Source organism: Alosa sapidissima, chromosome 13, assembly GCF_018492685.1.
Source record: "Alosa sapidissima isolate fAloSap1 chromosome 13, fAloSap1.pri, whole genome shotgun sequence".
Lineage (NCBI taxonomy): Eukaryota > Metazoa > Chordata > Actinopteri > Clupeiformes > Clupeidae > Alosa > Alosa sapidissima.
The window spans coordinates 35400463-35413583 of NC_055969.1; the positions used below are offsets into that span (position 1 = coordinate 35400463).

The 13121-nt window shown below is 44.7% G+C and overlaps 1 protein-coding gene across 1 annotated transcript in view; it reads left to right on the plus strand.

Annotated features, from left to right (window-relative positions):
- The first annotated feature begins 610 nt into the window (after positions 1-610).
- The window catches only part of LOC121679669 (astrotactin-2-like), a 542058-nt gene continuing 529547 nt past the window's right edge, over positions 611-13121 (plus strand). Inside the window, exon 1 of the mRNA XM_042058566.1 lies at positions 611-999. Coding sequence (XP_041914500.1) covers positions 675-999 — 325 coding nt within the window. The 5' untranslated portion in view covers positions 611-674. The remainder of the gene's footprint in view (positions 1000-13121) is intronic.

Here is a 13121-nt window from a genome sequence, read left to right on the forward strand (position 1 = left end):
AGTTCAAGGGCACCGTGATTGATAAGGATGGGAGCAAGTCTAATGTAACATTTAGTCTAAACCACAAACAGCCTAGGGGCTGAATTTTAAGTTGTCTTTTCTCCCAAGGACAATAAAAGCTTGTATAGGCAGTGACATATAAATAAGCCAGTGATAGAGAAACTGCTCCAATAGCGGTCAGTATTGACCGGAGAGAAGGAAATGAGTTCCTGGGGACTGTATATAATTATAGGCATTATTCTCCTTCCCCCAAACACGTCTTTATGCATTCCTCTAATAGGTAGATCCTGTGAATAAACTAATAGCGGCACAGAGAGAGAGAGAGAGAGAGAGAGAGAGAGAGAGAGAGGGATGCTACTGAACCTCTGTACACGAATAGGATACTAATGCTCAGAGCTCAGTCAGAGAGTAATAAAAAAGTAAAGTGACAATACTCCAGTGTGTCTGTTCATTGACTTGTTGTAACGCTTATTCGCACTCTGACTAAATTCCTACGACTTGAAGTCGTACTATTCGGAAGCAGAAAAGGGGGGATATTAGAACGATCAACCGCCTTCACCTGCACTGCCGCCTCCTGGACGTCCGCGTCCCCGGTGCAGAAGACGGCGGTATAAACGAGGCAGCATCTTCTGTGTTCCACACTCAATGCACTAGAGCAGCGAGTGGAGAAAGTGATGGCAACGCGAATATCCAAACTGTTTCTCCTTCTGGGGCTGTTTGTGTCGGGGACCGCGGCGGCTGGAGGAAACCGAAAAGGAGCCGTGCATGATGAGGACCGGGATAAAGAGACCGGCACGGAAAGCCCGTGTGAAGTTAAAACCGTGACCGTATCTACCCTGCCTGTGCTCAGGGAGAACGAGTTCAGTTTCACCGGTGGTGGCTCGGGAAACGTGGCCGGAGGGGAATCCCGACTAATGTTGTTTGTGCGGACTGACCTGCCTGGAAGAATATCTGTACTGGATGATCTGGACAACACTGCACTCCCGTACTTCACGTTAGGTAAGATATCATTACCCCGTGCACACTGCTTCCAACTGACCCTCCACATGTAGGCTACGCGACGGTACCGTCAGTTTTACACAGGAAAACTGCAGACATAGCTTGTGCTTTTAGTCGGCGTGCTTTTGATTTGTGGTCGTTGCTGTACCTGTCAGAATTTAATTCCTCTTCATTATGTGGAAAGTCAGGGCACACCAGTCCTAATGAAACAGTGTGGTAATAATGTCCGCAATACATTTGGCGGGATTGAGGAGGAAACATCCCTGCCTTTTCCTATCGTAACGTCTCAAGGCAGTGGGAGAAAACACGCGTCCTCCGGTTCAATTGACAAACGGGGTATGCATTCGATGTAGATACGACGGAGAGACAGTTATGCCGTCTTACGTACACGTGTGAGGCAGGCTAATAAAGTACTGGTCGTTATACTGTTTTAATGGGTTATGTGATCGCTGTACAATTACACACTGCTTTTACCTGATTCATCTTTTAATGTTCGATCTGAAGAACTTCTGCTCTGCATATTCGAACCCAAAAGGCATCAAGGCGAAGGCCGTTTGAGTTCAGCTGACAAGCCACGAATGGAAACGAGTGTTTCGGAGGCTGTCAGAAGTATAGAAGCAAGAATAAGGTCGGCACTCTGAGCTGGGCTGAGGTTATGTTTGGGCCATCTCAGAGGCAGTGTACATGAATAGGTCGGGTTTCCACCAACCTGTAATGTGTGTTATTGCCATCAAAAAGCCATCAGTGCACATCATGTATCAGTCCTAGTCAGAAATCTTTATTTCATAAAAATAGATTTTTCTTAGAAACCCATGGTGAGTGTCTAGCCGACATTATACAGTATATGAGAAAGGCAGGTGCTCTTGAGCATGTCTCAAAAACATACACCTCATGATTTGGACCCAGCTTACCAACCCCCCTCCTCACACTCCACTCCACACTCTCTGCATTCTAAGTGACCCCAGTCTTAGTCAAGGCTGTAGTTCCAGTGAAATGTAAATACCGAGGGTTCTGTCCAGGAGGCATGGACCGCGGTCTTTGAGAGGAAGTTGGCGGAGACTTGCCCTGGTATGGCCATTTATGAATAATATATGGTTTTGTATTCTCAGTGCCCGCAGTGCTTTCGTGCAGTTTGTAAACAGCAACAGAGCCATAAACGTGCGGTTCATTAAACCCGTGTGGCCGGCGGCTAGCGGGCAGCTGGGGAGGAAGGACCTTGTGCAGCGGAGGATCCCCAGCAGCCGACAGGCCTATCAAAGACATCGTTCAACTTTACAGTCCTTTTATCTTCAAAAGCAATTGAAGATTAAACTCCAGGCCTCTTAAATTTTAGTCTAATTAAATCCCCCATCAAGATTAGGGGAGCTGTCTCTTTCATGTGATGGAAACAAGGCTGCTGGCTTCACTGCGTTGTCAGACTACATGATGGCTGGGACTGCTGTTTCATTATTTTGTCCTCTCCCCTCTGGGTCACAGACCGCAGGCCAGTCCAGGCTCAGTCCAGGCTAGTCCAGGCCAGTCCAAGCTAGTCCAGGCTCAGTCCGTATGCTCACAGACCGCAGGCTAGTCCAGGCTAGTCCAGGATTAGTCAAGGCCAGTCCAGGCTAGTCCAGGCTCAGTCCGTTTGCTTATAAATCCCCTTCTGACTCTCTCATAAGAGACACTTGTCTTGAATCATGGCCACCTCCGTCCTGCGGTCCAGCCAGCCATCGCATCCTCTGCACTTGCACTCCCTCATTACTTTCCCCCTTCGTCAGGCCGTCCTTAAAAATATTTTCGTTTGCCGTAACCCGACCGACCCTGTCAATTTAGAACCGACCCACATATTTATTTTTTTCCCCTTTTAGTCCGACCGACTTGCCGGTTGTAAACTTGCATTAATACCGACCGATTGTTTTTTTTTTTACTCTAAACAACCAATACAAATGCAATAAAATAATATTTCTTTTAGTAGGCCCAAGTATTGTGAATATAAAATTGCCTACATGCAAACGTGGCTCACTTAAATAAAACTAATCTCTACAACATTGGTTTTACGCACCTATCACACTATGGCCTACGTTTCATTCACACAAACTGATAATGCTTTTACTTGGCACGAAGTTCTGGAAGAACTGTGGCCAGATCTTGTATCATCCCTTCTCCCCCCCTAGTCTAACGGTGACCGTGTCGGAGTATTGAAATTGGTTGTGGTCTATTTAGCATTTCTCAAAATATGGGTCCGCAACATGGAGACTGCTGGTCCGCGGAGTCGTGGAGTGAAATTTGGCCCGGTGCTTCATTTGACAATTTGCTGCGCAGTTGATCAAGAAACCGCGGATCGACGAAAAAATAAAACAAACGTTTCTGCTATCGATGTCATTAAACATGGAGCCCTACAATTAAGTGGTGGTATGAGCATTCATTCAATGCGCGTCTGCGCGAGAGAAACTGAAACTAATCGATAACGTTGGTATCAAAGCTCCGTTTCAACCTGTTGGAAGGCTATTTATTTATTTAACGAAATTTAATAGAACGACGTTGTTTTTTGGAACTTCCTTAGAAACAGAGCAGAGACTGTATAATACACTGTATAGCATTGAGTATTGTATAGTCAAATTTCAATATAACGTGGCCAAGAGCTATTGTAGCCTTCTTTCTGGGTACATGTAGATGAGCCCTATGACCCCAAAGTCTGCCATGACCGGGCCTCAGGTCAAATAAGTTTGAGAAAGGCTGGTCTATATAACCTGCATCAGAATGAGGTTTGCAATGGTGCGCCTGAAGGCACGGGTTGAAGACCCAGTCAGTTACGTCACGATATGCACATTTGTGTAAATTCATTCCTACATAATCACCATGACCAAAATTGTACTTTTTTTTTTTACTTTGAATCTTGAAAAAAAAAAATATCGACCTACCTACCGACCCATTGTTAATTTTTTTTGGCTGTTACTGCAAACAAAAATATTTTTAAGGAGCCTCAGCAAGGATCAGTCTGGTGCCTCGGCATGGTGGGAGGTTAGCAGCACCTGAGGTCATTTACTGCCCTAGAGAGGCCTTTAGAAGCTGTTGTGTGAGAGAAAGAGAAAGGAAGAGAAAGAGAACGAGAGAGAGAGTGAGAAAGAGAGAGAGAGAAAGGGTGAGAGAGAGAGAGAAATGGTGAGAGAGAGAGAAATGGTGAGAGAGAGGGAAAGAGAGTGAGTGAGAGAGAGAGAAATGGTGAGCGAGAGAGAGAGAAACGGTAAGAGAGAGGGAGAGAGAGAAATAGGGGGAGAGAGAGAGAGAGGGACAGAGAGAGAAACAGAGAGAAAGAGAGATATATTCAGACTGAAGTGTGTGAAACAGAGCACATTTGGGTGCCGTCCCTCACCATGACTGAGCTGCATCGACTCCCCCCCCCCACACACACACACTACACCTACACACACACACACACTACACCTACACACACACACACACACACACTACAGCTACACACACTACACCTACACACACACACACACACACTACAGCTACACACACTACACCTACACACACACACACACACACTACAGCTACACACACACACACACTACACTTACACACACACACACACACACACTACACCTACACACACACACACGGACACTACACCTACACACACACACACACACACACACTACACCTACACACACACACACACACCATGACTGAGCTGCATCGACCGGCCTCTTGGTCCGCAACACACATAGAGGCAGTCACAAGGTGTGTGTGTGTGTGTGTGTGTGTGTGTGTGTGTAGTGTATGTATGTGTGTGTGTGTGTGTGTGTGTGTATGTGTGTGTGTGGGGGGGGGTCTGTGTGTGGGTCCATATGGCTTGCTGGATGTAGTGGAGCCATGTTTGTGAGTGGCAGCGCTGTGTTGTAAGCCTTTGCTGTACAGTAGTCCTGCTTCTCTGCCTAGCCTGCTGCTGTCACATGGGCCACCTGCATGTGTAATGAGCACGCTGGGGAGAGTGCTGTGCGCCTGACCCAGTCCCTGGCCCACACACTCCATGAAGTATTTAGCTGCTGCTGCCGTTGACGGGTCTGCCTGCCGGCGTGGACGCGCCCCTCCGTACGGGAATGGAGCAAAACGAGTGTTTCACCAGCGACAGTGTCAAAAGGAATGTTCAGATGTTAAACCAGCGACAGTGTCAAAAGGAATGTTCACATGTTAAACCAGCGACAGTGTCAAAAGGAATGTTCACATGTTAAACCAGCGACAGTGTCAAAAGGAATGTTCACATGTTAAACCAGCGACAGTGTCAAAAGGAATGTTCACATGTTAAACCAGCGACAGTGTCAAAAGGAATGTTCACATGTTAAACCAGCGCAGGCTGGAGCTTTAGAGCTCTCTTAACTCTTTTGCACGGCAGGCTGGAGCTTTAGAGCTCTTTTAACTCTTTTGCACGGCAGGCTGGAGCTTTAGAGCTCTTTTAACTCTTCTGCACTTCAAGCCCATTCTGTTCTTCTGTTTCTCCTTCTCCGTCGTCTGCCTGTGTCATGTTTAGGCTGCGTTTGTGTTTGCACTCCCCCAAGGTGGCATATTCCACCCCTCTGCGCTCACAAGCACAACAGGAGGGGCTGTGTTCTCCTTCTCTTCTGGCTTTAAGAGAGGGGGGGGGGGGGGCTCGGCTCTGACACCCCAGGAGGTGTGATTGCTGCGGCTGGCTCACATCCCACAGTGTCTGAGTGTGTGTGAGTGTGTGTGAGTGTGTGAGTGTGTGTGAGTGTGAGTGTGTGTGAGTGTGTGTGAGTGAGCTTGCTCGATCGCTCGCGCAAAAGGCAGATGAGAATAAAATGCCGGCCTCACAGAGCACATTGCATATGAGTATCAGAGAGCAGGCACCCCCTGAGGAGCAGACGGAGAGATGGAGAGATGGAGGGAGGGACGGAGGGACAGAGGGAGGGGCGAACGGAAGAGGGGAGTCGAAGAGAGGGAGAGGACAAAAAAGAGGGAAGGGAGGATAGCAATAGACATGGACATAGAGAGAGAGAGAGAGAGAGAGAGAGAGAGAGAGAGAGAGAGAGAGAGAGAGAGAGGGAGGGAGGGAGGAGAGAGTGAGGAGCGAGAAAGGGAGAGATAGAGAGAGGAAGGGAGTTTAACTGACCACTGCTTAACCACACGGCCCCGGTCGCTGTGCACAGACATGATTAATGGCTAGAGTGTGTGGGGAGAGGAGAGGGCAGTGTGTGGGGAGAGGAGAGGGCAGTGTGTGGGGAGGGGAGAGGGCAGTGTGTGGGGAGAGGAGAGGACAGTGTGTGGGGAGAGGAGAGGGCAGTGTGTGGGGAGAGGAGAGGGCAGTGTGAGACCAGCAGTGTCCAAGTTGGGCTAGTCCTACTCTCTGTGCATGTGAGCTAACTGCTTAGCGAGGAGCTGCACAGAGCTCCAATCAGCCTTGACACCTCAAGTGTCCAGAGCCCAGAGGACAGCATACACACACCACACACACACACACCGCACGCACATGCTCAAGAGCATCGTCTGATTCACCTCCAAATCTGTTCATCAAGTGGAAATATCCTCTCTGCTAAGAGATGTTTTACTTGCTCTGTGGACCCAATGATCCTGCCTGTCCTGTCCTGTATTGTGTGTGTGTGTGTGTGTGTGTGTGTGTGTGTGTGTGTGTGTGTGTGTGTGTGTGTGTGTGTGCGCGTGCATGCATGTGTGTGCGCGCGCGCGCGTGTGTGTGTGGACTGAAACACATTGGTCCTGTCTGTTGTGTCTTGTTTTGTTGTGTAGCTCATGATGGTCTCTTCTGATGCAATGATATGTGCAAGTGACTGATCTGGTTACACTTACCTTGATAAGATGGCTCCCACCTGTCTGTGAGAGGATTGGCTGTTTTTGCCTGTCAATCATGTCTGACCTCTGCACTGCCCATCCCCATCCCCTACACAGCACAGGCATGTTCTACTGCATCTCATCACAGAGGTGTTGGACTGGCTCTCTCACACACACACACACACACACACGCACACACACACACACACACACACACACACACACACACACACACACATACAGCAGACCATTCCAGATAATGTTTGGTCAGCTTGTAGGGCAAAGACAACGGTGAGAATAGATGAATATACAGATACATGCATCATAATAAATATATATATATATATTTATAGAAGCCTACCGGCGTGTGTGCGTGTGTGTGCGACTGTGTGAGTGTGTTTGTGTGTGTGTGTGTATGTGTGTGCGTGTATGGATGTCTGCGTGTGTGTCTGTGTGTGTGTGCGTGCGTGTTTGTGTGTGTGTGTGTGTGTGTGTGTGTGCGTGTATGTCTGCATGTGTGTCTGCGTCTGTGTGTGTGTGTGTGTGTGTGTGTGTGTGTGCATGTGTGTGTGTGCGTGTGTGTTTGTGTGTGTGTGTGTGCGACTGTGCGAGTGTGTTTGTGCGTGTGTGCGTATGTGTGTGCGTGTATGTCTGCATTTGTGTTTCCATTTGTGTGTGTGTGTACAAACGCTGGCTCACTATCCCTCTCGGCTGCCAAGGGTCTGCTGTACTTTTCAATCACCCGTCAGATTTTTTTTCGTTCTGTTTATAGCGAGTGGAGTGAAAAGGTCGCATGAGGTCACGCCTCAGTGAGGCGGCGGAGCCATGTTCTCCGTTAGGCCTCTCGGCCGTCTCCCGCCAACCTCCTGCACCTCCCCCCATGCATGCTAATGTCCCTCAGCTCCCACAGCTCTGTTCGTATACAGCAGAAACCGGCTCAGCAAGTCAAGTTTATTTAAATAGCAGCAACCCTGTGACCAACAGTTTTGCAACAACTACCACAAGTGCAATACAGTTATTACATATTTTATTACAATTCTCCTTTATTGCACAACTGGTTGCAAAATGTGTTTCCAACCAGTTTTGTAATAAACCAGAATTGTAATAAAATATGTTCATTGGTAAAGAAGTCAGTTGGAAATCACTAGTTGATAAAACAGGGAATCATCATCTCATTTTATCGTTATGGTTGTTTTCTCGATAATTTAGATTTGTTTATGATATTAACTGTCCTACACAGCTGTAAATAGTCAGTAACATCCTAAAACAATCATCTGCAATCATTCTATGAACTTTTATATAAAATTATTACAAATCTGGTCTGTTGCAAAAATGGTTTTGTAATAAATCAGTATTGTAACAAAATATGTTCAATAAGTTGAAAGTAATAAGTTCATAAGATGGAAATCATCAGGTCGATCATATAGGGAGTGTACTGATGATCTCATTTATGATTGTTTTAAATGATCATCATTTGAATCTGTTTTTTTTCATATTTATAATCTCATTGTATCTCATTGTATCATTATGATTTTTTTAAATTTTGATCTGTTTTTTTTTTTTATATTTACTGTCCTACACAACTGTACGCTCGCAAAATTATCCCTCCTCCTCCCCCTACTCCTCCTCCTCCTCCTCCCCCTCCTCCTCCATTTCACTGATAGTCCAGTTACGCATCCTCCTCACACAGGGGGTGCAAGCGGCCATCGCTCTATTGCGATCTCCGCTTCAGGCATTCCAGGACCACGGCCAGCTACCATGCCAAACACGCGCTTAGCTTATACACTCAGTATACTGTAGCAATCATGTTGACGGGCGAACTAGTGAATTAATTTTATTTCAAAGTTTGTAGAATGTTTGCAGATGTTGCTTTTAGGTTGGTGTTACTGAAAATGTCCAGTTGTGTAGGACGGCTAATATCATAAACAAATCTGAATTATCGAGAAAACAACCAGAATGATATAATGAAATGATAAACAGTTTCCCTATAAAATTGACTAATTTCTTTACCATTGATTTTTTTATTTAAAATCTGGTTTATTGCAAAAGTGGTTGTCACAGGATAAAAAGTAAAGATCATAATAAAAAAGAAAACATAAAACGCACAATGTAAAATCCTTTAAAATAAAGAATAATTAAAAAGACAAAATAAAATACACAAGGTAGAATAAGTAAAGATAGATTCAGCATTTGTGACTCAGAAGGCATCTGAGAAAAGTTTGGTCTTTTTTAAGGTCTAAATTTAAAACTGGCTACAGTTGGTCCCAAAGCTTCACCACGTTTAGTTCTAACAGCAGGTTTTACTAACAGGTTTTTGTCCTGAGACCTGAGAGGTTGAGAAGGTGTGTACTGCTCAAGCGTGTCTGAAAGCTGATTTAGTTATTGCTTTCATGTGGCTGTTGAAATTTACATCACTGTCAATTAATACACCAAGATTTTGAACAGCATCCTTTGCTTTGAACCCTTTTGTGTCGACTGCATGAGAGCTGTGTGCAGTTAATTGTGAGCTATTCGGTATAGATTGTCTTTGTCCTTTATGAAAATATCATACCAGAGAACCATGTGAGCCATTGTGGTCAAAAGGAAGCGGCTCTCCTGATTCCTGCTGATTAAGCATGCTGTAGTAGAGAGGATGGATTACATTTTGCTGTGCATGACTATAATATTATTTTTTTTGTCAAAATCCTTTTTTGACCATAAACAGTCGAATTCAGCTTATGGTCCTTAAACTGTCCATTTAATGAGCAATAAAAATAAAAATGCTCCGGTCCTGGTGCTGTTTGTTGGAAACAGACATAGTGGATTAGACTTTTCCAATTCCACAAACAGTAAGTCATTCCAGCCAATCAACACGTTGCTCAGGAGCACAGACAGGCAATGGGCAACTGTTGGAGCTCGAAGTTTAGATAAGTCACTGGCTTCATCTTTAAGCTGCCAGTATATATATATATATATACTGACGCATATATCTTACACATCACAGTTAAAGCTGAATAGCATATCAAACCTGTTTAATTAACTGATTGGAATGTCAATAATGCATTTATTCAATGTTCAGTCATTCAGTCGTTGGTAAATACATTACTGACCCGAGCAGCGTCCATGCACTGGCTTACTGACCCGAGCAGCGTCCATGTACTGGCTTACATCCAGGTAGTCACGCTATTATCAGACTGTGCAGCTGTTTTTGAATATTCTGTTTTGGAATCTGCAGGAGAGCAGAAACTAGGGCTTTGTGTTTGTGTGTGTGTAGTATCGCTCGTTCTGAGGGGTCTTAAGGCATAGCTTTTTCTGATCCTAAAATAGCTGAACATATTCCTTTGATTCGGGAAAAGAGCAGGAAGCCTTACTTTTATCTTTGTGTTCATCTGTGCTTAGCCTTTGGAAAGAGAGAACAAATTGTTAATGTCTTTTTGAGGTTTTTAGCTCAGGGCTCGAGAGCGGTTGCAACATGCCAATTTCCATCTTCAATCAAAACAAATCACTAGACTCAGCAACAAACATGTCCTACAAATACTGTGCCAGTGTCCATCCGCCTCCTTATGGTCCTGCCATTGTCAAGCAAACTCCCTGTTTACACTGAGAGATGTAGATATGGTAATCTATAGGACTTACAGAGAAAACATTGTGTGCATTCTTATGTTAGATATTGACTGATCATCAGTGCAACACATACAGTACATCATTTACGGCTGTGCAATCAAATTAATCGATTAATCGTGATTATGGCTTCCAAAGATTATGAAAACTACATAATTGAAATATAATGATTATTTTGTTACATTCAGTTTCATAACAATGCTCTCCTTTTGTCTTGTGCATTATCTTTTTGTATGTATTTTGTTTCTGTTGAATTATATTTCAAATCCAATATAATAATGTAAACATAATGGATAATGGATAGCAGTTCCAAAATCACTGATAAATCGTGTTAAATAAATGTGATCTCAATATTGAACAAAATAATCACGCTAATGATTTTGGCCATAATTGAGCAGCCCTAATATCAGACGGCTCAGTGAACAGGGCGAAGAGTGCCAGATGTTTGTGAAACTGTTGTTTATGAAACTGTTGTTTGTGAAACTGTTGTTTGTGAAACAGATGTTTGTGAAACTGTGGCTTCTTCATCTTAGGCTTTGCTGAGGTGAGAGCTAAGCTGAACTGCTACTGTTTCAAATGTATTGTAGCATGGTGGGAGGCTACTCTGTGAAGGTGTAGTGTTGTAGCATGGTGGGAGGCTACTCTGTGAAGGCGTATTGTCGTAGCATGGTGGGAGGCTACTCTGTGAAGGCGTAGTGTTGTAGCATGGTGGGAGGCTACTCTGTGAAGGCGTAGTAGTAGTATGAACATACAAACTCACTGAGTTGTTCTCGCTGCTTTCAAGGGGCAAGTAGGCCAGATATGGACTCAGCGCCTTCGCAGCCCAGCCCTGTCCACTTTCTCTCACCCATATCTGGAGGGAGACGGAGAACCGCGGAGATGGAGCTCTCTGAGTAACTGGAGGTGGCACAGCGTTATTGTGAAGCGATGTCACTTGGTGACAACTAACAGCTGTCCTAATCAGTGTCTGACATTTCCTTGTAGCTGCTCTAATCTAAATAACTCAAAATGGCATTTCGCCGTCGGTTGGTAATATTGTTGACAAATGTTTGTTTTCACCAGATTGTCAAATTATTGCTGGATATGACGATGACACACTGATCGGAGGACTGATACACAGGCTCTCATACTCCTTTGGTTATACCGAACCTGGGAGGGGTCATTGCAAGATATTTGTATATTTTGTGTATGTCCAGAAAACTCAATCGTTGCTTGGCCAGGTTCTGGTCCAGATTTGGCCCTGATTTGGTCCTGATCCGGTAAATCGTGGCTGGTTCTGGTTCTGAGAGAACAGTGTTTCCCACAGAATTGAATTCCATTTGTGGTGGTTGGTTTGCAGAATTAACTTGAATACAACAGTTTTTAACAAATTAGCACAGCGTGGTTATGATGCTAACCAGATTTAAGCACAATTTAGTACAACCTGGAAAATCATTGTGTGGTGGTCAATGTTGATATTGTGGTGGGCCGTCACAAATAAGTCAATGTATGGGAAATACTGGAGGAAGTGGACCTCTGAGCCATGCTGTCGATACAGTTGATTTGTTGATATGTTGATTCTGAATAATGAAGATGCATCACACTCACTCCAACAGCAGTGCTTTATAACGCTGTAGAACAGCAAAGGCAGGGCCACACAATTTAAAAAAAACAAAACAAAAAAAACACTTCAAATTCAGGCCCAAAGAAATGTTTAAGGTAAAATGAATAATTCCCTTTCAAATCATGTTTCAGTGCATTTGATTTCTTTTTAGAAGAAAAATGCTAGACAACCAGTAAAAGCATCAGATAGTCTCCTTACTTTAGCCTTTAAACTAATCATGACCTTTTATGTTTTTGTTTCTTATGCGTTTAGTGCTTTTTGGTACAAAATCATCGCTATCGATACAGTACATCAGGAGTGTGTCACACCATATGGGTAACACAACATAGCCCAATACGTAGTGCTTTTTTATACTATATAGCCCAACATATGCATAGTGCTTTTTACTACTGTAACACAATAAAGCCCAACATACGTGTAGTGCTATTTTTCTGACACAGCCCTATTCTGACAGAGTGCACTGGCCTCTTAGTCTTAGCCATCGTTTGAGAATACATGTGTGGTGGTGAATACGCCCTGAAGCACATGACCTTACCCACACAGCTCCACAATTACTGCATATACGTAATCATCAGTGTCATCAAGTGTCATCTGTGTCCATTTGCTGCTAACAACAGAACGGAAACAGGGCTAGTGCACAGAGGCGTCCTCTGTTCCTCTGACAAGCCCAGGTGGTCAGACTCCGTGGGGTCTACTTGCTTTCTCAGGCTTCTGTCGGGCGGCGGCCCATTTGACTGAAATATGAAACACATGGGTATTATCCCAGATAACGCTCGACTGGAGTGGATCTGGTGGCACATTGTGTGCGAGAAAGTTCTAGAATCAGGGCTGGGTGCCTTTGTGCAAAAACACAGAGAAAAGGAGAAATGGAGATGAATGGAGAACTGAGGCGTCCCAGACCGGTTTGGCTTTTTGTATTCCCCACGCTGTGATAGTGGATCCACAATCTGACAGTCAGTCGGTGTGTGTCTTTGATACGTTTCTACAGGGGATTGTTGGTTGTAGTTTTAATAAATCGTTCATCCTCAGGGCCTCAGGAGCAGCTGTCTCTGCCGAGTTTTGTTGAATTGTCTTTATCACAACTTCAATTTACCGGCCGAGCTGTGGCCTCTATCAGTCTGCTCTCGGGGTT